Source organism: Eimeria tenella, genomic scaffold (genome assembly GCF_000499545.2).
Source record: "Eimeria tenella Houghton genomic scaffold, Eth_scaff1, whole genome shotgun sequence".
Classification (NCBI taxonomy): Eukaryota; Apicomplexa; class Conoidasida; order Eucoccidiorida; family Eimeriidae; genus Eimeria; species Eimeria tenella.
This window is the reverse complement of record NW_013541457.1, coordinates 89475-116356: the sequence shown is the minus strand read 5'-3', so window position 1 is coordinate 116356 and position 26882 is coordinate 89475. Positions and strand designations below refer to the sequence as shown.

The window sequence follows — 26882 nt, the reverse complement described above, 5'->3', positions numbered from 1 at the left end:
AGAGGGGCCCCCCTGGGGCCCACTGTGGGGCGTTTGGCTTGTGGGGCCCCACAAGCCAAACGCCCCACACGCGTCTTGCGGGGCCCCACATGGCTTGTGGGGCCCCACGGCAGCAAAGGCCCGTGGACAGGCCAGAAGGGCTTCTTTGGGCCCCAAAAACGGACCCAACAGGACCCCAAAGGGGCCCCAAAGGGACCCCAGGGGGCCCCAAAAGCGCCCCGCAGAGGCCCCACGGGGGCCCCAAAGGCCCCTAGGAGGGCCCAAGGCCCATGGGGGGCCCCCATCAGGGATCAGGAGGCCCCTGGGGGGGGCCTAGGGGCCCCTATATGCCCCAGAAGGACGCGCAGAGGCCCCCTAAAGGGGTCCAGAGGGGCCCCTAGGGGGCCCCCAGGGGGGCCCCCAAGCGTGGTATAGTGTGGGACCCTGGGAGGCCTGGGGGCCCCCCAGGGGAACAGGGGGGCCCCCGGGGGCCCCAAAGGTGTGGGGCGGTTGGAGGGCCTGAAGAAAGAAAAGAAAAAAAGAAAAATAAAAATGAAAAGATAAATGGGTTTGGCCCGGCTGGCTGTGTGCTGAGCTGTACGTACAGCTGGCTGCGCCCTGGTGCTGCTTCCATTGAATTCAATTTTCTCTTTTGTTATTTCCTGCTGCTCTTGTGGGGCCCTTGCGAGGGGCCGCGGGGCCCCACAGCAGCAGCAGCAGCTGCTGCTGCAGCGGCTGCTGCTGCAGCGGCTGCTGCTGCAGCTGTGCGGCCCTGCAGCAGCTGCTGCTGCACCTGCTGCAGCAGCAACAGCAGAAACAACAGCGGGGCCGTCTCGCTGATGGGGTTGCTGCTTGAGCAGCAACAGCAACAGAAGCGGCAGCAGCAGCTGCAACAGCAGCAGCAGCAGCAGCAGGTGTGCCCGAGGGAGCTCGTTGGATCATTACGCGGCTGCGCTGTCTGTACACCTCAGCAGCCGCGTGCCTGCCTGGCGTTCGCAATTCCTCGCGAAGATTAAAACATTTAAAAGGATAATTAAATTTAATTAAACTAATTTAAATTGATTTAATTTAAATTAAATTAAATTAAATTAATTAAATTATGTCAATTAGATTATTTGGCGCGGGCAAGGCAGGCCTTTGTTCGTCTATATGCTTTGGCTGCGTGGAGTGTACGTACACCCCAGCTCGCTCGCCCTAACTCACTTCTCTTCAATGTTTGTGCAGCAGCAGCAGCAGCAGCAGTAGCAGTGTTAGCAACAGCAGCAGCAGCAGTAACAGCATCAGTGTTAGCGACAGCAGCAGCAGTGTTGGCAGCAGCAGCAGCAGTGTCAGCAACAGCAGCAGCAGTGTCAGCAACAGCAGCAGCAGTATCAGTGGTAGCAGCAGCAGCAGGACTATCCGTAAAAGCAGCAGCAGCAACGGCAGCAGCAGTATCGGGAACAACAGCGGCAGTAGAGGTGACGGCAGCAGCAGTAACAGCAGCAGCAAGAAAAGCACTGCAATGGAGAAGTACCTGGATTGTTCGCAGCTAGCTAGCTGCTTCTGGCTGCTAGCTAGCTGCTGCTGGTTAGCTGCAGCTAGCTAGGGGCTGGAGTGGCTCCCTGGCCAGCAGCAGCAGCAGGTTCTATAGGCCTTTGGCTCTCCAAACGCAGCCCCCCCTGACTTCGCGGAAGAGGTCTAAACCCTAAACCCTAAACCCTAGCAGCGCAGGGTTTAGGGTTTAGGGAGGTAGAGGGCCTCTTGGGGCTGTTGGCGAAGCCACAGAGGGCAAATAAATAAAAGAAATTAATAAATGAACATAATTAAAAATAAAAAGATGAAATAAAATGAAGAAGACAGAAAAGAGCAGCAGCGACGGTTCCGCCAGTTGTGAGCTTCGGGTGTATGCGCAGCTCTTGTTGCTGCTCTCCGGGGTTGTTTTGGCTCATTTGTGTTCACAATTAAAAAATAAATAAACCTAATTTCAAATTAAATGATAAATTTAATTTAATAATGGATTAAATGGCGAAATTAATCGACGAGAACACACCAAACTGACCACTCGCTATACACACATGGCCGCAGCGCCGAAAGACAAGAAAGAAACCGCTGGGGGCCCCACACCTTCTTCTTGTCCTTTTAATTTAATTAATAAAAGCCACTTATATTATTTTTACAATAATATCATTTGCTTCCGCCCCCAGCAGCAGCAGCAGCAGCAGCAGCGGCAGAGAGTCGGCAGCAGTGCTGGGGGGCCCTGACTGCTGCGAGCTGCTACTGCTGCTGCTGCTGCAGCAGCAGCAGCAGCGAGTTCAGAATAAGATTTTTGAGTTCTTTTCTGTTTTGTCTTTTTGTTTTTTGTTTTTGTCATTAGGTGCTGGGTTTTTTTCGGGTGTACGTACACCTGGCGTTGGGTCTGTCCTCTTCCGGCGTTGAGCTGCAGCAATGCCGCAGCAGCAACAGCAACTGCTGCTGCTGCTGCTGCTGCTGCTGCCCTTCCTGCTATCTCTGCTGGCCCTCCCCTGCCCTGCGGACGTCTCCAGTTCCACGGGCGGGGGCCCCGAAGACCAGCAGCAGCAGCAGCAGCAGCAGCAGCGGCAGCCTCCCTCCCCGCCCTCCCAGCAGCAGCAGCAGCAGCAGGAGCAGCAGGCCCCGCCTCAGGAGCGCAGGCCCTCAGGCGCCTCCGAAGGCGTCCACTTGCCGGCTGCCGCTGCTGCAGCTGCCGCTGCAGCCTCCGCTGCTGCTGCTGCTGCTGCTGCTGCACAGCAGCAGCAGCAGCAGCTGCTGCGGGAGTTCGTGGCGCTGGGAGACCCCGCGGACACGCACGCCGTGGTGGCTTCGAGCTCGCGGCAGTGGCTGAACTACCGGCACATGGCGAACGCGCTGGCCTTTTACAGAAGTCTGAAGCAGCAAGGAATAAAAGACAAAAATATAATTCTGATGCTTGCAGGGCAGGACGGGCCCTGCTCGCCCCGCAGCGCCTTCCCCGCCGGGGTGTACAGACACCGCAGCCGCGCCCAGAACCTCTTCGGCGGCCACGACGCCTGCGCCGCCGCCCTGCACCGGCAGCAGCAGCAGCAGCAGCAGCAGCAGCAGCAGGAGCAGCAGCAGCAGCAGGAGGAGTGCGCGCTGTTTGGGGAGGGGTGGGAAGGCGCGGAGGTGGACTACAGCGGGGAAGCAGCGAATGCGGACGCGCTGCTGCGGGTGCTGCTGGGTGTACATACACCCGAGACGCAGCAGCAGCAGCGGCTGCGCAGCAGCAGCAGCAGCAACGTGGTGGTGTTTCTGACGGGGCACGGGGGCAACGAGTTTCTCAAGTTCAGCGACTGGCAGACGCTGCAGCAGCAGCAGCTGGCTGCTGCAGTGCAGCGCATGCAGCAGCAGCGGCGCTTCCGGCGGCTGCTGCTGATCGCCGAGACCTGCCAGGCCGCCACGCTGCTCTCGGGTGTACGTACACCCCACGTCCTCAGACTCTCTTCTTCCCTAAAAGGAGAAAGCAGTTATTCTTATTTTTCCGACTCTTCAATGGGCACTTCTTTGGTGGACCGCTGGACCCACTCAGTGGTCAACTTCCTCAACCGCCACGCCAACAGCCACGCCGCCGCTGCTGCTGCTGCTGCGCGCAGCAGCAGCAGCAGCAGCAGCAGCAGCAGCGGCGGCGGCGGCGGCAGCAGCATGGGCGTGGGACGGCTGCTGCCCTCCGTCGCCGCGCTGCTCGACAGCTTGGACCCCAACTTTCTCATGTCGAGGTGTGGGGTCGAGGAGGAGCCGATCCCGGGATCGCCGACTCCCCTTACGCAGCTGCCCCTGGAGGTCTTCTTCTCCAACAGACGCAAACCCGTCGCCTACAACTTCGCCTATCCTGCTGCTGCTGCTGCTGCTGCGGCAGACTCCAGCGCAGCAGCAGCAGCTGCTGCAGCAGCTGCTGCTGCTGCTGCTGAACCGCTGCACCTGTGGCACTCCGAGGCCCTTAGATTCTTTCCTGCGCTCAATGCGCCCATGCAGCAGCAGCAGCAGCAGCAACACCAGCAGCAGCAGCAGCAGCAGCAACACCAGCAGCAGCAGCACCAGCAACACCAGCAGCAGCAGCAGCAGCGGCAGCAGCAGCCGCAGCGGCAGCTGCAGCAGCAGCACTTTGAATGGGTAGACCCAGCGGTGGCCGCTCCTCTTGCTGCTGTTCTTGCGGGGGTTGCTTGTGTGGCAACTGCAGCCTCTCTTTGAAACCCTAAACCCTAAACCCCAAATCCTTTGTCACTTCCTCTTAACTCCGGAACCCTAGCGTCCTTCGCAAACCCTAAACCCTAGCAAGGAGCTAAACCCTAAACCCTCTCCCTGTTGTCCAAACCCCAAACCCTCCCCCTACTCTCCAAACTCTAAACCCTCCCCATGTTCTCCAAACCCTCCACATATTCCCCAAACCCTAAACCCTCCCCGTAATCTCGAAACCCTAAACCCTCGCTCCAAACCCTTCAGCAGCCTGCGTCTGCTGAAGTGTACACCTGACATGGCACCCCGCCGCTAAAAGGCCTACACAGTCTGGGGTTTATCAACTAGGGTTTACGATTAGGGTTTAGGGTTTAGGGTTTAGAGTTCAGGAACTGTTGCCCTGCAAGACAAGATCTGCAGCGCTTTGCTGCGCGTGCTGGGGTGTACGTACACCGCAAGTACCCCAACAGAAACTCAACAAGCTAGCAGCAGCAGCTGCTCCTGCAGCTGCTGCAGCTGCTGCTGCAGTTGCTGCTGCAGCTGTTACATACAGCAAAAGCCAACCGAGAAGCAGCAAATAAAATGGAGCACTCGTTCCTGCCACCGCAGCAGCTCTTGCTGCTGCAGCAGCAAGAGTTGCTGCATTAGCTCGTGCTGCCGCTGCAGGAGCAGCAGCTGCTGCTGCAGCAGCAGCAGCTGCTGCTGCTGCTGCCAGTTATGGCTCCGACTCACTCTTGCAGTCTTGGTATGTCCTGCGCACTCCGCGAGTTGTAATCGACGACGGCGTTACCTATGCAAACACCCCAAACCCTAAACCCTAAACCCTAAACCCTCGACGGCCTATGGACCCTCTGCTCTGCCCCAGAGCGCGAAGCGCGCCGAGCGGCCGCCCTCAAACCCTAGGGATGTCTTTCCTACCCCAACCCCAAGCCCTAAACGCTAAACCCTGGAAACCCCAAACCCTAAACCCTAAACCCTAAACCCTCGCTGACCATGAGAACCGCCTCCCTCTCGCCGGCCTTCAAGAACGCCAAGTCCTTTATGTAGTCGCTAATTCGCCGGATTTGATAGGCATCAGTTTTGCCGTTTTTCACGGCCCTGCAACCAAACCCTAAACCCTAAACCCTAAACCCTTAACCCTCTTTGCAGCCGCGGGTTCCCTCACGGGGCCTGGAGCCCCCAGGGTTCGGCTTCGCTGCCCCCAAACCCTAAATCGGGGTTTGGGGCTTTCGCAGACACGGCTACCGCTCAACTCGTTCAAAACAAGGACCTAGGGTTTAGGGCTTAGGGTTTAGGGTTTAGGGTTTGCGGACACGAAGTCCCAGATGATGACGAGGTTGTTGGTGCTGGTGACGATGTGCTGCTCTGCTGCATCAAAAGCTGCTGCTCTGAAGCAGCAGCACTGGAGGTTAAACTTGCTGACATCCTGCAGCAGCAGCTGCAGCAGCAAGGGTTTAGGTTTTAACTCCCCCAGCGGAAAGCTAAACCCTGTTTTGCTTCTGCCCTCCGGACGCACGGGGTACAGCAGCAAATACCGCGCGCAGGTCGCTGCAGCACACGCAGCGTTTAGGGTTTAGGGTTTGGGGTTTAGGGTTTAGGGTTTGGGGTTAGGGGTTTGGGGTTTAGGGTTTAGGGTTTGGGGGGAGCACTGCAGCAGCAGCCTGCGAACTTTTGCTGCAGCCCTCCCACCCGAGAATCCCTCCCTCATTTCCAGGGTTTAGCGCTTAGGGTCTAGGGTTTAGGGTTTAGGGTTTAGGGGTGAGAAGAGTCGCAGCACCCGCTGCGCCTCGCCAGCCCGCGAGCAGCACCCGCTGCCCCTCCCTCCCACGCCACCCTAACCCACCCCTTTAGGGTTTAGGGTTTAGGGTTTAGGGTTTACCGAGAATCCAGCTGCCGTCGCGGGTGACTGCCACGTGGAGTATGGGGTCTCCTAAACCGCTAATTTGTGTTTTAGCTCTTTTGTAAACCCCCTCATTATCTGTCTTTCCATCATAGAGTCTCAAAACCCCTTTGCTGCTCCCCAGCAGCAAGTGGCCCTCCTCGTCCGTCGCTGCAGCAAACCCTAAACCCTAAACCCTAGACCCTAAACCCTAGGCCCTCCTGGGGGCTCCCAACGCGCGCTGCTGCGCCCCACGCGCCCTCTGGCTTCGGCAAAAACCCTAAACCCTAAACCCTACGCTCCGCGCTCCCGTGCGCGGGCTCCTAGGGTTTAGGAGGGGTTGCTAGGGTATACGAGGGTTTGCTAGGGTTTACGAGGGTTTGCTAGGGTTTACGAGGGTTAGCAGAGACCGCTAGGGTTTACGAGGGTTCAGTGCAACAGAAAAGACCCCAGACTCCGTTCCTGCTTGCTAGGGTTTGCTCGGGCTCGCTAGGGTTTGCCAGAACTCAGGGTTTAGGGTTTAGGGTTTAGGGTTTACCGCCGCAGGAAAAGCCCTGGTTCTGGGAGTAGGTGTAATGGTGGCGAATTTCAGCTTCTTTAGTTCTGGTGTCTATACAGCAGAACCTCTTGTCATTAAATGCCAAAACCCTCGACTCTAGGGTTTGTCTCGAATCCGCCTTTAGCGGCAAAATCCCCTTCACCTGCGCCCAAACCCTAAACCCTAAACCCTAAACCCTAAACCCTAGGCCCTAAATCCTCCGCGCGCACAGGAAGTGCACTCTCTACGGCTAGGGTTTGAGGTTTAGGGTTTAGGGTTTAGGGTTTAGTGTTTGACCTTCATGTCTACGTTGAGGGTTTGCAAGACTTGTTCTGTTTCCAAATTAAAGAGAAACGGAGGAGCTTTGGAGTCCTCGGCGGGCAGCAGCACCAGCCTTCTTTCCTGCAGCAGCAAAAGCAAAAACATCAATTCAATTAAATTAATTAAATTCAATTTAATCAATTTACTTAATTAATCTAATTTAATTAATCCAGTCAGCCTAATTTAATTGATTCAATTAACTATTCAATTGGCCATTTGAAGTAGAACCGAATGCCCGATGCAGCAGCAGCAGCAGCTGCAGCACCAGCCAAATCTACAGCTAGCTAGCCAGCGAGTTGCGCAGCTAGCCAGCTAGCTAGCTGGCAGCTAGCCACCAGCTAGCTAGCTAACCAACTAAACAGCAAGTTAGTTCACTGGCTAACCAATCAGCCAGCTAGCTAGCTAGCCAGCTAGCCAGCCAGCTAGCTAGCCAGCTAGCCAGCCAGCTAGCTATCTGTGTACCATGCCGGCTAGCTAGCCAGCTAGCCAGCCAGCTAGCTATCCAGCTAGCTATCCAGCTAGCTAGCAAGCCAACTACACAGCTAGCTACCCAGCAACCCAACTAGCCAGCTGGCTAGCCAGCCAGCCAGCTTGCCTGCTAGCTAGCCAGCTAGCCAGCTAGCCTGCTAGCTAGCCAGCTAGCCAGCTAGCTAGCCAGCTAGCTAGCCAGCTAGCGGACAGTCAGGGGGGGCCCGGGAGAGACGGCGGGCGAGCCCAAGGCAGCAGCAAGTAAAGGCAAACAGCAGCAAATAGAACAAAACTTAAATAAATAACAAATAATTAAATAATAAAAATTAAATAGATAAAAAATAAATAATAACTAATTAATTAAATGTTTTAAGCAGCAGCTTACGCAGTCCTGCAGCAGCGCCGAAGACAGCCCCTGGTCTTGGCCCTGCAAGTTTAGCTGAGAGCAGCAGCAGCAAAACAAACTGCAGCAGCAAATGTGCCGTTGCTGCTGCTGCTTCTGCTGCTGCTGCTGCTGTTGATGCAGTTGCTGCCGCTGTCCCTGCTGCTGCTGCTCTCTCTGTGCTGTTGGTGCTGATGCTGCTGCTGCTTCTCTTGGTGCTGCCGTCTCTACTGATGCTGCTGCCGCTCCCTCTGCTGCTGCTGCTGCTGCTGCTGCGGCTGCTGCAAGGCAGCAGGGAGCGATGCTGCTGGCAGCAAGTGCAGCAACAGCACCACACCCTGCAGCTGCTGCAGCAAAAGCAGCAGCACGTGCAGCAGCAGCAATAGCAGCAGCAGCAACAGAAGCAGCAACATACTTTGGATCCATCGATCGTCGCCACGACAGATGGTTTGCCATACTCGTCGAACCTGTGCATCATCCCGCGCAAACCTTGCCGCTAGGGTTTAGGGTTTAGGGTTTAGGGTTTAGGGTTTAGGGTTTAGGGCTCAAATGACCTAGGACGTGGCGAGCAGCAACTCAAAACTTGACGCTTGCCCCAAGAGCCTGCAGCTCGCGCCGCGCCTCGCGCTGCTGCCCCTAGGGTTTAGGGTTTAGGGTTTAGGGTTTGCGGACCTGAGGACTTGCATGTCCCTTTTTGTCTTGAGGGTTTGGCCCTCAGCCCCAACCCTAAAAACCACCGCCCGCTGCTGCCCAGCTTCCAGCATTTCGTTGGCCATGAAGTCGGGGGCCGTTTTCAGCAAGTCCCTGCGCCAAACCCTAAACCCTAAACCCTAAGCCTTGCCCTAAACCCTAAGCTCTGGCTCGAACCCTAAACCCCCGCTTAAACCCTGAAACCTCAGAGCGCTGAGCCCTGCGTCCCGGAGCTGCCATTCAAAGCAGTGTGCCCTAAACCCTAAGCCCTAAACCCTAAACCCTTTTATCTGAAGCCCGCTGCCCTGCCTGTGAAGCCAGCAGCTGCACTAGGGTTTAGGGTTTACGGTATTGGTTCACGGTTGCAGGCTCCCTTAGGGCTTAGGGTTTAGGGTTTAGGGTTTACGGTTTAGGGTTTACCTTGTTGGGTCTCTCGCAACAATGGGGAATTGCTCCTCATCATCTGACGGGTCGCTTTCTGCGTCTTCAATCTGCATGCCCTCAACCTCCCCGTCTGCGCCGCAAACCCTAAACCCTAAACCCTAAACCCTAAACCCTAAACCCTAAACCCTAAGCGGTCAGAAAGGCTTCGTAGCAGAATCAGTGGGCTTGTTGGAGGCCTTCGCGCTGCCCTCAGCTGGTCGCCCCTCTGCCTCTAGAACTAGGGTTTAGGGTTTAAGGTTTAAGGTCTAGGGTTTAGGGTTTAGGGTTTAAGGTTTACAGCTGGGAGCAGTATTGAATTCCCCATAGTACCCAATTTGCTTCTCCAAATCTTCCTCGGGGGAGAAGCGACATTTGCTGCTGACTTCCGCAAGCACTAGAGCATAAGTGTCAAGGAACTTGCGGCCCTGCTGCTGCTGCTGCTGCTGCTGCTGTTGCTGCTGCTGCTGCTTCTGCTGCTGTTCCTGCTGCTTTCGCTGTTTGACCGTGGGCGGCGGAGCGCTGGACTCGCTCGCTCCTGCTGCTGCTGCTGCTGTTGCCGGCGCTGCTGCTGCTGCTGCCGGCGCTGCTGCTGCTGCTGCTGCACTAGCAGCAAAACTAATCTTATATAGCCGCTTATCCCCTTCAGGCGAAGGCCCCCACCACTGCAGCTCCTGCTGCTGCGGCAGCGGCACAATAAATTCGTCGTAGGAAATGGCAACATAGCAAAGGGGGACAGGAATGTTGTCTGCTGCTGCTGCTGCTGCTGCTGCTTCGCCAGAGGCAGCAGCGGCGTCTTCGTTCTCTGCAGCGTCAACTGCAGCAGCAACTGCTGTGGCGACCGGGTCAGCTGCAGCAGCAGGCAAAGTGCTGCTGCTGCTCGCCGCTGCTGCTGCTGCCTTCCCCTTGCCGCTGCTGCTGCCTTCTTTCCCCGCAGCTCCCCCCTTGCTGCTGCCGCTGCTGCTGCTGCTGCTGCTGCTGCTGCTACTGCTGCTGGCCTTGTAAACCAGCAGGTAGGCCTCTGAACAGTCCCCCTTTTCCTTAATGAAGGCCTCCGCCTCGGACTCCACCAAAAGCCACTCATTTGCGAGGCGGTCGAACTGCTGCAGGCAGCAGCGGCTTGCTGCTGCTGCAGCAAAGCAGCAGCAAATGGAAGACACCATTAGCTGGCTGAAGAGCGCAGCAGCAGCTTCCGTCGCAAACACCAGGCCCAGTTCTACTGTTGCATCTGCAGCACAAAAAACAGAAACCATCTTACGCGCTGCAGCAAACAAGCCAGCAACGGCTGTCGCTGCTGCAGCAGACGCTGCAGCTGCAGCTGCTGCAGCATCCAAGCAGCAGCTGTTGCTGTTGCTGCTGCTGTAGTAGTTGCAGCTAACGCCCACTATACATGCAAATGCACATGGTAAAAAGAAAGAAATACAACATCTTCTCAAATTTTACAAAACTTTTAAAATAAGTATATTGCGTTTCTATCGAATTTAAAAATAAAAACGAAAACATGCACGTGGTGACCTCAAATCCAGGTGTATATACACTGCAATCCCAGAACGCATGCAAAGGGCAGAGCCGCAAATAAAGAAATAAATAAAGTGGAATTTGAATTAAAAAGACCTGCACAGCTTATGCGGTGAGGTGTAGAGACACCGTGAGCTGAGGTGTACGTACACCCGAAAAATTCAAAGAACTCTGCAGTGTACATTCACCTCAAAAAAAGCAGCTGCAGCAAGACAAAAGTTTGCAGCAAAATAAAGCCATTAAGGACAACTAAATAAACATATAAATCCAGATTTACAAAATCGACAGAAATGAATTCATGTTGCATTAGTGGAGGCATCTTTAGAGGCTACAAACTGCGTCAGGTGTATGTACACCTCAGGGCCCGCGCCGCTGTACATACACCCCGCTGAGTTTTCGTAATTTCCGGCTGCTGCTGCAGCAGCGGCTGCTGCTGCAGCAGCTTTAACTGCCATTTATATTTTTAAATTGGCCATTATTTAGCATTTATTTACTGATTATGTTTAATATCTTAATTAAGTATTTATTTATTATTTATATTTATATTTACATTAGTTACCTGATTCTGTCTTAACCGCAAACTGTACCATGTCGGGCTTATGCTGCCTGAAGCTGGAGACGGCGGAGTGAGGCAACTCGATGGCGAATTTGCTGCTGCTGCTGCTGCTGACTTTGCTGCTGCTGCTGCTGCTGCTGCTGCTGCACTTCTTCAAGAAGCTGAGTTCTGCTGCTGCTCCCAAACCATCGTCCGGAGGGTCTCCAATAAAAACACAAGTCTCCGAAGAAATCATTAAAGAACAATCCAGCAGCAGCTCGCTGCTCTTTTCCCCCCGCACCAGATACACGTCAACTGCGGCAACTCACAGCAGCACTAGGGTTTAGGGTTTAGGGTTCGGGGTTTAGGGTTTAGGGTTTGGGGTTTGGGGTTTAGGTTTAGGGTTTAGGAGAGAGTGAGCGTTTCAACGCAGTTTGCAGGCAGTGCACACGGCCTTTGCTGTGCTCTCCGAAGTCCAGCCTGCAGCCTTCCCGTTCACGGACTAGGGTTTAGGGTTTAGGGTTTAGGGTTTAGGGTCTTACCTTTGGAGTCTGCGAAGGGGTCTGAGCTATTAGCGCTTTTGTCTTTCCTCTGCTGCTGCGACCGGCCTCTCAAGAGGCCCCCCAGTAGGCTTAGCATTGTAGAGTTTGGGTCCGGGGTTGACGGATTAGGGTTTAGGGTTTAGGGTTTAGGGTTTAGGGTTTAGGGTTTTGGCCCTAGCGTCAAGGGTTTAGCCTTTAAAAGATAAAGACACATGCAGAGAAGGACGCCCACGCGTCGCGCGGGCAAACGCAGCCTGAGATTCAGCCAGTCAAGCGTCTAGGGTTTAGGGTTTAGGGTTTAGGGTTTAGGGTTTAGGGTTTGGGGATAAGAAGTAGAGAAGTGAGGTCTGGGAGTTCGCGCAAATGTTCGAGCGGAGCTGCAGACGCTGAGCTTGGTAGTGGGTGTTGAGGTGTACATACACCTCAGATATGCAGTGAAAACCCTTGAGCCTAAACCCTAATCCAAAATCAAAAGCATTTCATTTCTTTTTTACTTGTGTGCCAGCATATATGAGTTGTTTCGTCGCTGTGTTGCTGAAGGTCGTCTGCTTCAGCAGCAGCAGCAGCAGCAGCAGGAGCAGCAGCTGCTGCTGCAGCAGCAGTGGCACCAGCGCCGTGGGCAACAGCAGGGCCCCAACGAGCTGCAGGCTTATTCCTAGCCTGTCTCATTAATATTTTATTTACTTTAATTTTAAACTTCAAGACAAGTGGAAGCAAACACACAAAGCTGCGCACAGCCAACAGCTGCAGCAGCAACAGCACCAGCAGCAGCAACAGCAGCAGCAGCAGCAGCACCATACCCTGTCCAGTGGTCCACTGGCGTCGCGAGCTGCTGAGCTGCCTTCTCACTTCCTTCTGTCTGTACACTCCACGCTGCAGTTTAGTGTGTGCGAATGTCCCACTTAGAAGCATCGAAAACCTAGGCCCTAAACCCTAAACCCTAAACCCTAAACCCTGATGAGGTCCCCGCTTTATGTTTGCATTTCCTGTGTGCACTGCAGCAGCAGAGGCGTGTTTGCTTATCTCCTCCAGCAGCGGAGAGTCTGGTGTTTGGAATCCCTGCCTAGGATTTAGGGTTTAGGGTTTAGGGTCTGGCTGTTTGCAAGAACTTCGAGGGTTTGGGGCCCCCTCGAGTGTTCTGGAGGCCTCCAGGGCCCCCCTGTGCCCCACAGGGGCCCAAAGTCAGACAGGGGCCCCCGGGGCCCCCGAGGCCCCCGAGGCCGCCGGGGCCCCAGGGGGCCCCAGGGGGCCCCTGGGGGCCCCAGGGGGCCCCTTCAGAGCCATTATTGCGGGTACTTTTTTGCGGCAGCAGCTTTTGGGGCCCATGGGGCCCCCTTAGAGGCTTTTGGGGCGTCTTGGAGTTCTGTGGGTGTTCGCATTATGGCCAAGTAAATATCTGATAAATAAATAAATAAATTAAGGCCAAAGAAATGGCCTTGAGGGGGGCTGGGGGCCCCCCTGAAGGCCCCGGGGCCCCACAAACTTGGCCTTGGGGGGCCCCCTGGGCCAAAGCGAAGTTCTGCCATTTAAAGCAAAAAAGAATTTAATTAAATGAAATGCAAAAGTGATTTATGTTGAAGGCCTGGGCGAGACAGAAGTAGCAAATAAAAGACTTTTGAAGATTTTATTAAGGTGTAATTCCTATTTAAAGATTTGGTTAAAACATTTAATTAGAATATGATTCATGATTGGATTTGGTTAGAAAATTTAATTAAAACATGATTCAAATTTGAAAGTTTTGTTACGACATTTAATTAAAATATAATTCCTAATTGGATGTCTGGCTGAGGGCTTTGCCAAGTTCGGGGCTTTGATGCGTTTTGAAGCCATTTTTGGATTTTTTAATGTTTTGGTGAAAAATAAGGTGCTTTTAAGAGAAGATTCTTCTTTTTGAATAATAGAAACCTTCAAAGAAAGATGTGTTTCTTATTTCTGGAAAGTTTGGAATTTATAAAATGAAAAAGTTAAAAAAATTCGTCTTTTTTCTGTGTCACTAGCCCTTAGCTGCAAACTTTTCCGTTAGGTAAATTATTCAAATAATAATGCGGGGCTGTTTTAATTTAGGGGTTTTGTTTTCAGCTTTTTGCAATACTATTATAAGAAGCAAAAGCAATTTGGAAATTCGAAATTTATTAGATGTTTTTATTTCTAAGAATTTTGTTTCCAAGTTTGTGCACCAGCATTGTAAGGGAAGCAAACGGAAATTAAGAAAATAATGTTTATGAAATGCTTTTTATGAAAAATATATTTTCAAGTTCGTGCAATAATATCGACAGTGGCAACACAGAATTTGGAAATATAATATTTATGAAGTGATTTTATTTTAAGAATTTTATGTGCAAGTTCATGGAATAAGGTCACAACAGATGCAAAAGGCAAAACGCCTTTATTTTTAAGAATTGCATTTTCAATTTCATGCACTAACATTATAGCAAACGGAATTTGGGGACAAAAAATGTGCACACACTACAAGTGTTATTATTTTCAAGAAATAGATTTCCAAGTTCACGCACTATCATTATAGCAGAGAGAAACGGAATTTGGGAATATAATATTTATGGTATGCCTTTAATTTTAAGAAATGTATTTCTAAGTTTTATGCACTGACATTGTAAGACAGGCAGGCGGGACTTGGAAATAAAATATTTATGAAATGGTTCTGCTCCCGGACTTGTATTTTCAAACTCATGAGCTAAAACTACAGCATGAGCAAACAGAACTCGGAACACATTTCCTACGGAATGTTTTTGTTTCAAGAAATATAATTTCGAATACACCTTTTCGAATTCTGTCGCCACATATAAACAGTGGTTTCCAGAAGTAGAGCAAAAAATTGCCCTTTTCGAATTTGAAGAAAGCTTTTCTTGCCTTTATTTCCTTCATTCGGGAGTCACCTCCTGTACACTTTCGCAAAAGCACGAAAACTCGAAACAACTTCTGTCTTGTTCACTAAAATTGATATTTTAGGAAACTTGCAATTTACAGTCGGTGGAAAGCACTTGGAATACTTCAAGTTCGACTCAGATCACTGGAAAGAAAAGAAAGAATAGCATTTGAATCCTCTTGTTCTCTGTTGACGGTGCGCCGTTTTCTTTTTGCGCTTTCTTCTCTGCCTTCTAATCTAAAATTAACTTTCATTTGAAATAATTTGACGAATAAAAGGAAATTTAATGCTCAAAAGAAAGAAGATCCAGTAAGATCCAATCCCACTTTGCCGCTTGCTACTGCGGCCAAAAGCCACCTGATGGATGCATGTAAGGGGCTGGAGCTACTCTTGCAGAAGCCCCACAGAGCTCAAGTGGGAGTTTTGAAATTGTTTTTCTTCTTATTTCAATTTGTATAATTCAGTACTCAAAAAGATCGCGGTTTTGTTGCGGCGATTCGGCGGCCGCTAAGAGCTGCACTGCGAACTGCAGTGAGAAAGTGAAATGGCCTTGAGAGGCACTGTTAATTGCATGCAACACATTTGCACTTCGACCCGCATGCAGAGTACACAAATGAGAGATTTATAAAGTTGAATAGGCCCTGCGGCCTCTGCAGTCAAGTTAAGCTTTCAGCCATCTGACAGAGCTCTGCATGTTGCGTTTCGGGGTGCGGCACATCCCAACTTTTTGAGTCTTTTTAGGGGTCTGAGACTTCCAAAGCTACTTATTGGCCTTAGAAAATGTTTGTACATGTTTGCACAGTGTTGGAAGTGTTTTTAGGAAAACTAGTAGCTGATAAGAATGTAGAAGCCAAGCCTTGTTCTTGACATTTCCATTTCCATTTTGGTCTTTCATATTTCTACCTTTCATGTTCAGGATCTGATTCATAGTGCAATCTGCACTCCAATGATTGTCCATCTTTTTCACTCCCGCAGAACTATGGGCGGAGGTATATTTAGACTGCATTTGCATGTCTTTTGCTGCATGCAGCTCATCCTAATGGACCACGAAACACAAAAAAGCCCTCTTTTATCTTTTATTAAATAATTGAACAAAATAATGAGCATGCGGGTGTGTCTGTACACGCTGGAGTCCATTGGTTACCTCTTTGCTGACCTGGGGGGTCGTCTGGTCCCGGCCAAGAGGCACTTGTGCCAAGGGCCGCCAACCCTCCCGAATCCCCAGATTATGAACATGTTTCCTTTAAAATTTTAATAGTTGTTAAATCTCTGAACATTTATCTGCGATACGCTGCTTGGACACGAATTTCCGTGCAATTTGCTCTGCCGGGTGCCTACTATGCCTCCTAGATTGTAGTGCTATGCTTTCTGAGTGCTCATTGCACCTTCATTTCGCATTTTACAAAATTGGTAATGAATTTTAAAAAAATTAAAAAGGCTGAGCACCACTCCTATAGCCTTGAGGGCTCAGTTGCATTAATGACCGCCCCTATGCTGGGCTCTCACCAAGCGAGGCAAGCCAACTTTGTGGTTCACGTCATTCCAGACCATAATGCCATTTCTTGGTACTCTCGACACAATTTTTTCTTTTTAATGCAATTGGTTTTTGATTCCAGGCATCATTTGCTTGAATCCTTACAGCGGCATCGGTCTTTGCCTCATTTATGCTACTGTGTCCAGCCCCAAAGTGCAAGTGGCTTCGTCTTCGTGTGTTCGTGATCTGGCCCCGGTTTGGGGCTTTCTTAGACATTTTTTATTTTATTTTCTCAATATTTGTCTATCTGAAGCGCTCAAAAGCACGCGCATGCAACAACTTGCTTTCGCTCCGTGCCAGTGCTCGGGATTCCGAGTGCCACTTATTGCAAATACAAGCAAGTACAAGTATGGAGAAAATAAGGTTGCTGAGACATGAAAGGCAACTGAAACACTGGCATGAAATGACTCTTTGTCGAGTGCCCAGCTTGTTCTGCAGTTCCGTGTGCAGTTAGACGCATCCTACACTTAAAAATACTGTGCAAAGTTGGTGACTTTTACCAATTTTTTCGAGCTAAATTGCGTGCTGTATGAGGCGTAGAGTTTGTTTTGAGCTGGCTCCAGTGCGTCTCAGTTCATAGACAAATAATTCAAGTAATCCCGTGATTCATTCTTGTAGTGTTGTATTAGAATACGCTCGAAAGCAGATAAAATGCGTGGTTAATGGTCTTTGTGGAGTTGTGCTTTGCATGCATTCATTTCATCCATGGAATTAATTAGATGGGATATGCATTATTCTCCGCAGTCAAAGTAGGAAAGAAACGAGAACTAAAAAGCAGCAGGCAGCTTTATACACCTTTCTACTTTCTTGTTACTGGAGCAATACGTGCATGCTCTTCGATGGTTCATCGGGGCCGGATGGGACTGTGCCACTTCCAGGTGGAGTCGGAGTACGAAAAATACTACTTCTTTATCACTAAAGGACCTTAGAATTCCCGAGTATATGTAATTATGCAATTATGTAATAGCCACCTCGATTGCCCTTTTGTAGATGGAAGTGTGCAAGGTTGAGAGCGATGCGCAGTAGCGAAGCGCTCTGCTGCCACCGCGTAGACATAACCAGCTTCATCGATTCTACCAGCTGTTATTGAGTTTATAGACGAATTAGTTATTATCTCAGCAGAAATTAACTGCCAAAAGACCAAGTATTTTCGAAAAAACTTGTCTACGTTATGGTGAGACGTTTGCTCAATTTCTTGCTGGCATGCCATCCTCCCTGCCAAGCGAATACAGCATTATGAAATGATGGATAAAAGCTCGCGAGAGAGTAATAGAAAGTTAACAAAAGTTAACAAGCCTTTTCTAAGATATATCTTATACTTCGTTAGCAGCGGCCTCTCAGGAGCTATTGTCACGAAGTGCTGAACAGGTATAGTCACTAGGACTACGCAGCATGTATTGAAGAATCATTCAGCTCTAGTACTCGCCAATAAAGATATTAATGTTTTCTTTACAAGAAAGGAGCCACTTGTCGCAGCATTTGGTGCCAATTAGTTTTTCAGCACATACCGCGCATGAGCGCCCCTTTCAAAAGAGAAATGCGTGTGCTGCGGCTTCAGTTCGACAGAACTCTTATTATTCCCCAGTAAATAGGTGACTTTATCTGCTGAAAGCATATATTCAAACTGAAACTTTGATTGTTGGGGCTTTAGGCACTCTTCGCGGAAAACGTGAACAGTAAGCAAGTTCGACTTGGGCCCCAAGAAGCGCGGGCCGCGGAATCCACCTTGTAGCTATTCTCTGTTACACATCTTGCAGTAAGATTTTGTTTATCTTTCACAATACTAAACTTCTGCATGCTGCGAATTTCGGGGGCCATAGTATTGCTGAATGCTCCTGGGCGCTTCGTTGGTACGTGAAAGAATACCAAGTCTGTCTAGGCGCTGAATGCTGTTGTACCAGAACAACCACGGAGTGTGTTTTGCTGAATTCAACACATTATACTGGAAAGCGGAGAATTTCGCCCCTTTTAGTGTGCGTTACTGCGGCCTGTGCACAGAGGCTGGCGGGTTCGTTGTTTCGCAGCCCGGTGAGTTGGCACTTTCAAAAACCCAGTTCTTGCACTCAGTAGACTCGTGAACTGCTCTAGTGCGTATTTATATCAATAGTTTTGGCTGAAACGCCCGTCATATGCCCCTTTGTATTGGCCAGTATTACAGTGTCCACCCCTTTTCAACGCATCTCGCGACCCCTGCGAGTATCTGCTGGCTTTTCTTGGCTTTCCTTGGCTCTCCTGGCGTTCTCAATCGCTTCTGCTTTTTGAAATGTTTCTCTTAATGTGAGTTGTGTGCCAGTCTCGGGCACTGCCTCTTCTATGCCGCTAGGATGCACTTTACAAAATAGCAAAATAGCAAAAGAGCAACTAAATTCTGGAAGGTACTGTTTCGCTTGTTTGTCATTGTGGTTGTTGCTGATGCCCTAACTTCCACTTGATAGCTTCTTTCTTCAGCAAGTTGGTTGCAGTGCAATGCACGGATTCATTTGCTCATGCCAGTAGAAGTGTGCATAATATTTTATTTTCAGAATTGGTCAAGTTTAGGGGACTTTGCTATTGCATAGAACTTACGATTTTCCCCACAACACACTTGCGAGAATATAAATCGAAAACGCATGACTAGTATGTTTTCGGTGCTACCTTCACTAGCATTGTTGATCTTAGGAGCTTCGGTGAAGGGAAAACTGACTTTTAAACATGTAGCGCGTCTCGCCTAATTATTGCCAGTTCGCGCTGAAGACAAACATATAAATATACATATATATATATATATATTATAATATATAATAGTCAGCGATACTGTCCCACTTCTGCGCCAACCCAAGCAGCACTTCACACAGTTTCATCAAGGGAATCACATTCTTAAAGCTTCCTGCACTATTCTGCACTATGCGGGCTTTCAAGCGAAAGACATGAAAGCCAAAAAGCTGCAAATAATGCGACAACTCTGCCAGCAAAATGCGCCACACCTCCAGCCCAAATGCATAACTAGAGCTAGGGGAGCCTCCCTTAGAAAGAGCGCCGTTATTAAAGAACGAAACATTCAAAAATCCACGCTTAATGATTGTCGAAATTGCGGAAATTGCAAACTGCATCCTACTGACACAGTTGCTGTTTCAGGTGGCTAACTAGGTGAGTGAGTAGCTGCCTTTCTAGCTACCTGGCTAGCTCTATAGCTAGCTAGCTAGCTAGCTAGCTAGGCACCAAGCTGCTAACTAGCTCGCTGGGTCTCTGGCTGTGTCTATGCAAATTCTTAAACTAGTGCTAGTGGACTTTCTCGCCACCAAATGGCCCCCACTTTGCCATGTGTTATCTCAACTGCCTAAAAGCGACAGTAGTGGGATTCGAAGCTGCACGGGTGGAGTGCAGCACAGTTTTAGTCTTTACTTAATAAGGCTGCTTGTGCGTTACAGCAGTTGACACGAAGACCGGCAGCTTGGCTGGCCACTGCCGCAAACAGCAGCAGTCTTCAGACCTTAATTGAGCCTTAATGACTCTATAAAGAGGAAATGAAGAATGTACAAACAATGTTTGGAGGCTAATGTTGTTTGCTGGTGCAGATGTCGTTTCGGGGGGGGTCTGTAGCTCCTGCATGCCTGAGGTGACACTGAGCAGTAAAAGCTTCGAGGAGATTCAATACTGTGAAAACATTAAAAGAAAAGAAATGAACGGGATCATTAATGACTCGTTAATTACTCAAACTTGTAAATTGCCAAATCAAGATGTCCACCAGAACCCGAAGCCGCTGGAGCACCACTGGTATCGATGCAGTCTGGCCAGCATAGGGGCAACATGTCTGGGACTGGATATTAGTATTCCGGAATAAATTCACAAAAACCGTCTGTTAAATTGTATTTAATGCAAAAGTTTGAATAAAGTTGGACCCGCCAGAGATGGAAAGCGACAGACACGGCAACAGGGATGGGTGAACCGCCGAGCTGCCGACGGACGGGACGCCCCCTACGCCAGTTTCTATGTTTGCTTTTGTCTCTTCCTTTCTGTTGCAAAATTAATAAATACAGAAAGTAAGGCCTGCGGAGTTGCTTGGGCTAAACCGAAGCTCAGGGCAGCAGCAGCAGCAGCAGCAACAATGGGCAGCAACAGCAGCGAAAGTCGCTGCTGCTGCGGCTCTTCCGTGATCGATCGGCGCGCGCTGATCTGCTCTCCTGCTTTTTTCTGCCGCAGCATTTCACAAAACTATTAGCTAAGCAATAAGAATATAATTGTATAGACTTCTTTTTATTTTCTGTCTTTTCCGTACAGTAACAGTGGCCTTCAGTACCTCGTTTTCCCCCTCGGCTTGTCGCTTCATCGGCTGTCTTTGCTGCCCGAGTGGGGAGGCAGACCGGCGGTCAGGCAGCAGCAGCAGCAGCAGCAGCCTTCACTTGTAAAGTTTTATTCTTTTTGTCTTTGGTAGCAGACATATGCTAGCCCGTAAGCAGGCTCAAGGTAACAAAGACACCAGCACGAGCAGCAGCAGAGCTTTTATCCCGCCGCCCGGCCAAAGCCGCTGCAGCAGGAGGATCTGCAGCAGCAGCTGGACTTACTGCAGCAATTGCAAACACCAGAATTAGTTTATTTCTGCCGCTCATGTGCGCTAGCTTTCCCGACCAGCCTCAGGTGTACAGACACCTCGGGGAACCCTCTGCCGAACTTTTCGAGTTGAGCTCACAGGCAGATGGCTCTCCTGCTGAGGGTTCCTACTGCATTCACTTATGGAATCGACAAGTTGATTTGTTGGACTCCTTCATACTGAGTGTGGAGAGAGAGGCAGCAGCAGCAGCCGCAGCAGCAGCAGCAGCAGCAGGCCAAGGTGCCCTATCGGGCGGCCCGGCGCACCTGGAGCTGCGGCCTGTGCTTCTGGGGCCAGGGGCGCAGGCGCAGCAGCAGCTGCTACCGCAGGAATCGCAGCCACAGCAGCCGCAGCCGCAGCAGCAGCAGCAGCAGCAGCAGCGGCCACCGCGCCGGCGCACAGGGGCCCCGTTCAAGAGCCGCTGCAGACAATGCAGAAGCAGGCCAAAGTCCAGCAAACCCAAAAGCCCAGCCCCCAGCCCCGCAGCTTCTTCGTGTTCCTCTCAGGCGGAAACTCACATTCCCTCGCCTTCGAGTTCCCCGGACTCTTTCCTGGGTTGACTCAGCTTGGGCCGCATGCAAAGCCCCAAAGGAGGGCAGAGTTCACTGGGGGCCCCTTCGGGGGCCCCCAGGGGGCCCCCGGGGGACCCCAGGGGACCCCAGGGGGCCCCCGGAGGGGGCCCCGGGGGGCCTGGAGGGGCCCCCCAGCAGCGCTTGACTTCTGTTGCGCCTTACTTTCGATGCGCTTACTGGCGGGGCCCCGGGGGCACCCAAAGGCACGCTGGGGGGGCCCCAGGGGGCCCCCGAGAAGCCCGTGGCTGGCCAAGAGACAAAGCGGGCCTAAAGAGGCCTTGGGCGTTTTCTTCGGGACACAAACGAACAAATATATATCCTGTTTGTCAGGGTTTGAGGCTCTCCTAGTTTAGTTCTTTCTAAAGTTCAAGGGGGCCCCAGCACAAGGCTTCTGGGGCCCCCAGAAAAGGGGCCTGGGGGCCCCCGCCTACACAGAACAAAGAGAGGAGTAAGAGACAGCCCCAGCAGCTTTGTGCAGCGCAAGTTCCTTCGGAAGAAGCCGACACAAGGACTCTCTTCCCCAGAGCCTGTTGCCCTTGGCCTCACCTGGGGGCCCCCGGGGGGCCCCTGGAGTTCGCTGGCGGGGCCCCTAAGGGGCCCCACTGGAGCCCGAGGGGCCCCGGGGGTATACACAGAAGCCCGAGGGGCCTCCGGGGGGCCCCACAGGAGGCTGGGCAGCCCCGGGGCCGCGCTAGACCCTCAGGGAGTCTTTGACACGCCTTCCGAAGCCGCAGGGGCTGACAGGGGCCCCTCGCGGGTTCTCCGGACCCCCCCTAGGGGACTCCTGGGGGCCCCTGGGGGCCCCTGGGGGCCCCCTGCGGGCCTGTAGTTGCCCCTAGCGGCCGGCGAAGCGCTGGGGGGCCCGCGAAGCCCCGCTAGGCCTCTTCGAGGGTGGCGGGAAGCCTCCGGCTCTATTGAGTTATATGTGTTTTCCCCGGGCTAGCAACTGTAGACCCGTCTCGTAGCCTGCTGCTGCTACAAGCAGCAGCAGCAGCAGCAGCAGCCACAGCAGCAGCAGTCACGGCAGGCCCAGTGCGCCTCTGCCGCCCCGCTGCATTCGCAATGGGGCCTGACTTTCAGTTCGGCTTCTTTAACACAACTCGATAATTTCGTCCGTCTAGAGTTTGCTGCTGCTGCTGCTGCAACTGTAGCCGCTGCTGCTGGTGCTTAACTATCGCTGCCGCTGCTGTTGCTACTGCGGCTGCTGCTGCAGCAGCAGCCGCCAGCTCTAGTTTGGTTCTTTTCTCTCTGTGTGGCTACCCCGTCCTGGCTGTTCTTAACTTCGGTGGTTTCCTGTTTGTTGCGCCGAAGGCATTCCCAGCATGTGCTGGAAAACCACCGCGGGAACTATGGGCAAATTAATGGCTAGCTAGCTAGCTAGCTAGCCGGCTAGGGGGCGGACGGGCCAGCCAGCTAGCTAGCTGGGGTCTAGCTGAGCGGCTAGCTCGCCAGCCACCACTGCTTCGGTGGCTAGTTCCAGCTAGCTGCAGAAACGGGCCGAGGAATACTAACGATGGGCTTGGCTGGCCGGCAGCTTGCCGGCCAGTAGCTAGCCAGCTAGCTAGCTAGCTGGCTAGCTAGCTAGCCAGCTAGCTATTCGTTTGAGCCAGCTAGCTTGCTAGGGTGCTGGAGCGCCTTGGGCCCGGCGCAGGACCCGCACGGCGCCGTACTATTCGTCTAGCTGTACAACTTGGCGTCTGTCAAAGCTATGGCTGCTGCTGCTGCTGCTGTCGCTGCTGCTGCAGCAACAGATGAAATGTACGTACATATAGTGATCAGCATGCAATATTACGGCGCATGCACTCCGCCAAAAAAAGCAACGGCCCCTAGTGACTGCAGGGAGACGGCGAGCTCGCTACTGCTGTTGCCGCTGCTGCACTGCGAAGGACTTTCGCTGCAGCACTGGGCGGCAGCAGCAGCTGCTGCAGTTGCTGCTGCCCCTGCTGCTCAACGTTTTTCGAGTTAATGATGTACATGCAGCCCCCGCCGAGGCTGCAAAAGCAGCACAAATAATGCTGCCGTTGCTGTTGCTGCGGCTGCAACAGCGCGTCTGTTCGTCTCTTGGTCTTTCTGTCCATTCCTTTACTTAGTCTCTCTTATTCTCTGTCTTCTGTCTTCCCTTTTCTCTCTTTGCCTTTGGCACTCAGCGCTCCTGAAGGCGTCAAAACGGAACCAAAGAGCCACCTGCTGCTCCCGTTGCAGCAGCTGCTGCTGCTGCTGTAATGGGAGCCACATCCATTGGGCACCAGTTGCTGCAGCGCTGTTCTAGTTGCTGGCTATGCAATTGCTGCCACTGCCGCTTGCTGCAGCAGCAAGGGTGCCGCCACCGCCGCTGCTGTTGCTGCTGCTGCTGCTCAGTAGATGTAGGCAGAGTAGACCCCACAGGCAATGCCCAGGAGCAGCAGCAGCACTGCAGCAGGCCCGACGATTTCCTTTTCCTCGAATCTTGGGACAGCAGCACAGGCGCCTGCAATGGCAGTGGTGGCGCAGCAGCCGTTGGTGACCGCGAGAGCAGCAATTAGGAAAAAGTAAAGAGCAAAAGAATTAAAAAAGGGATGTTCCACGAAGACGGTGCCGAGAACAAAGAAGATTCCGAGCAGCGGCCGCAGCAGCACCAGCAGCAGCAGCGCGCGGCGGGAGAGCCGCAGCCAGCGAAGCTTCGGGTGCCTCGACAGGTCCGGCAGCGCCTTTCCCACGAAGTCCCCCATGCAAAACACTCCAAATAGTATTATATATTGTTCATTTGCTGCACTTTTGCTGCTGCTGCTCCAGCCAATTGGCCCCACCCGCGGGTACAAGTGCATGCTCACAGCCAGCGTGAAGAACACACTGAACAAATACGGCCAGCTGGCAGCAGCAATGTGTCGCCAGCCGCGCGAGGGCAGCGTGCTCTCGTCGATCTCCCCCGCTGCTGCTGCTGCTGCTGCTGCGGGGGCGCCTTCCGTCTCGGCGCCTTCCGGCTGCAGCCGCCAGAAGCTGCTGCTCCTGCTGCGCGGGCTCGTCAGGCTGCAGCTGCTGCTCCCCGCGCCCTTGCGGATCACCACCAGCTCCTGCGTCCGCGCGTCTCCTGCTGCTCTCACTGCTGCTGCTGCTTCTGCTGCTGCTGCGTGGGTTCCTCTCCACCGCCGCAGGAAACGCTGCCACGCGCTTTGCTGCTGCTGCGGCTGCGGAGCAGCTGCTGCTGTTGCAGAGCACGCGCACGACAGCGACCACACGCCACAACGCGTCCGGGAGCCCTCCTGCTCTTCCTCTGCTGCTGCTGCTGCAGCTGCTGCTGCTGCTGCTGCTGCGCGCGCGCGCTTCGCTACCCAGTAACGCTGCAGCCCTCCGCGAGCCCACGGCTGCTGCAGTGACACCAGCAGCAGCACAGCTGACACCAGAGACACCGCTGCACTTGCCCCAAATACCAACCTGCAGCAAAAACAGCAGCAGCAGCTCCACGGATAACGCAGGAAAAACAAAACAGGGCAAAACGGCCTCTGCTGCTGCGTCTCATGCTGCAGCCAGCTAGCTCCCCACGCAGCTTGCCTGCTAACGAGCTAGCTAGCCAGCTAGACACTTGCTGCCTGACTACACAGCGGCTAGCTACTAGCCAGCGGCTAGCTACGGGTTGGCTAGCTGTGGCCGCCGGCGGGACGCGCCCACTGCTGGCTTTGCAGCTAGCTGCGCAGCTAGCTATGCAGCTAGCTATGCAGCTAGCTGTGCAGCTAGCCAAGCAGCTAGCTGTGCTCACCAGAACATGTGCACGGCTCCTTGATAAGTGGCCAAGTCGAAGAGGTAGCGCGAGGCCACCAAGTTAACTATGAAGGCGACGATGCCGCACACACCCTGACCTGCAGCCAAGCAGCAGCAGCAGCAGCAGCAGGAATGGCAAATCAGCAGCAGCAAGCGCGAAGGCGCAGGAGCAGCAGCAGCCGTGGCGGCCCAGCAGCAGCTGCAGCAGCCTTCCAGCAACAGAACAGACGAGGGCCTCAACCCCCCCCACCCCGACAACGTCGCAGCAGCAGCAGCAGCAGCGATTCCGCAGCAGCGATTCCCCAGCAGCAGCAGCGACTCCGCACCAGCAGCAGCGACTCCGCAGCAGCCGCGACTCCCCAGCAGCAGCGGCAGAAACGACTCCCCAGCAGCAGCAGCGACTCCGCAGCAGCAGCAGAGACTCCGCAGCAGGAGCAGCGATTCCGCAGCAGCAGCAGCGACTTCCCAGCAGAAGCAGCAGAAGCAACAGCAGCGATTCCGCAGTAGCAACAGCGAATCACCAGCAGCAGCAGCTACTCCACAGCAGCAGCAGCAGCAGTGACTCCACAGCAGCAGCAGCGAATCACCAGCAGCAGCAGCTACTCCACAGCAGCAGCAGCAGCAGCGACTCCGCAGCAGCAGCAGTGACTCCCCAGCAGCAGCAGCAACAGCAGCGACTCCGCAGTAGCTACAGCTACTTCGCAGCAGCAGCAACAGCAACGACTGTCCAGCAGCAGCGACTCCGCAGCAGCAATGACTCCGCAGCAGCAGCAGCAACTCCGCAGCAGCAGCAGCGAACCGCCAGCAGCAGCAGCGACTCCGCAGCAGCAGCAGCAGCAGCGACTCCCCAGCAGCAGCAGCAACAGCAGCGACTCCGCAGTAGCAACAGCTACTTCGCAGCAGCAGCAACAGCAGCGACTCCGCAGTAGCAACAGCTACTTCGCAGCAGCAGCAACAGCAGCGACTCTCCAGCAGCAGCGACTCCGCAGCAGCAGCAGCGACTCCGCAGCAGCAGCAGCGGCTCCGCAGCAGCAGCAGCAGGACGGACCCATGGAGAAGGAGCCAATAAAGCCAAAGGGGAGGGAAGAGGCGAGGGCAATGGATCCCCCGGAGACGATCCCAGCGCAGACGCCGAAGAGGAGAGCGACTGCGTGGAAGAGCAGGAGGCTTGGGGTGTACGTACACCTGGTCAGGACGAGGGGCAGCAGCGCGGCGAGCGTGGCGTCGCAGAGAACGGCAGAAACCACCAAAGAGGGCTTCATGGCATCAATAAAGAAAATGAAAATTAATTGAACAGCAATGCACCCCACTTGGTATATGCCTAAGACGCTGTTGCCGTAGGGGGCCCCCCCGTAGGCGTGCTGCTCGATGTACGGCAGCATCCCCAGCAGCGACTGCCAGCACACCAGGGAGGCCACTCCGCAGAAAAGAAAAGTTAAAAATCCAAAAGCCACTTCTCGGGGGCCCCCCTGGCTGTCTTTGGGGCTCGGGGGGCCCCCGGGGGGCCCCTCAGCTGCGCGGCCCGCGGCGGCGGCGCGAGCCGCTGCTCCTGCAAGCTGCTGCTGCTGCTGCTCCCCGCGCTGCGGCGGGCTGCTGCTGCACTTCGGCTCAATCGCCACGCTGCGCAGACCCACGCACAGGCCCTCCGTCTCTATGCTGCTGCTGCTGCTCACGAAACGCTCTGCGCTGCTGCTGCAGCTGCTGCTGCAGCTGCTGCGCGGCCGCTCCGCAGCAGCAGCAGCGGCCGGACCCGCGGAGATGGCGCAGCAAGCCAACGGCCGCGGAAACAGCGCCTCCTGGGGATGCAGGGGGGCCCCCAAGGGGGGCCCTTGCGCGGCCGCGGACTTGGACTGAGAGAGCCCGTGGTGCTGCTGTAGAGGCTTGGCTGCATCGACAGTGGACGAGGTGTGGGCAATTCGAATTTCAACCATTTTGAATCCTCTTAATAACGCTAAAAAGAAGCAAATGGCTCTCCACGGAAGCCCTTTAAGTGGTCAAGAGGGCCCGCTGGAGACACAAACAGCCAGCTGGCGGAGGCCCCAAGAAGCGCGGGAGTCGAGGAGAGAACGCAGAGCCGCCGCCAGGCAGGAAAGAGACACAGAGACGCACAACCAACTACATCGAGGAGGGTTT

General features: G+C 53.3%; 4 protein-coding genes across 4 annotated transcripts; 2 read left to right on the top strand and 2 right to left on the bottom strand.

Annotated features, from left to right (window-relative positions):
• Positions 1-2403: 2403 nt before the first annotated feature.
• Positions 2404-4179, top strand: ETH_00004650 (GPI-anchor transamidase, putative; the record flags this gene model as incomplete). Its single annotated transcript, XM_013372321.1, has 1 exon — positions 2404-4179. The coding sequence occupies one exon, from the start codon at positions 2404-2406 to the stop codon at positions 4177-4179; it is 1776 nt and encodes a 591-aa protein (XP_013227775.1).
• A 700-nt stretch (positions 4180-4879) lies between these two features.
• On the bottom strand, positions 4880-11554 carry ETH_00004645 (uncharacterized protein; the record flags this gene model as incomplete). Its single annotated transcript, XM_013372320.1, has 13 exons — positions 4880-4954; positions 5157-5262; positions 5478-5712; positions 6044-6214; positions 6582-6744; positions 6879-6983; positions 7756-7809; positions 8168-8219; positions 8425-8556; positions 8863-8956; positions 9164-10090; positions 10940-11230; positions 11458-11554. 13 exons carry the CDS (start codon positions 11552-11554, stop codon positions 4880-4882), a joined length of 2502 nt encoding a protein of 833 aa, XP_013227774.1.
• An 8905-nt stretch (positions 11555-20459) lies between these two features.
• ETH_00004640 (uncharacterized protein) lies at positions 20460-21002 on the top strand (the record flags this gene model as incomplete). The annotated part of the gene is made up of 1 exon (XM_013372319.1): positions 20460-21002. One exon carries the CDS (start codon positions 20460-20462, stop codon positions 21000-21002), a length of 543 nt encoding a protein of 180 aa, XP_013227773.1.
• Positions 21003-23368: 2366 nt separating this feature from the next.
• ETH_00004635 (uncharacterized protein) lies at positions 23369-26680 on the bottom strand (the record flags this gene model as incomplete). Its single annotated transcript, XM_013372318.1, has 3 exons — positions 23369-24425; positions 24748-24847; positions 25798-26680. 3 exons carry the CDS (start codon positions 26678-26680, stop codon positions 23369-23371), a joined length of 2040 nt encoding a protein of 679 aa, XP_013227772.1.
• Positions 26681-26882: the final 202 nt, after the last annotated feature.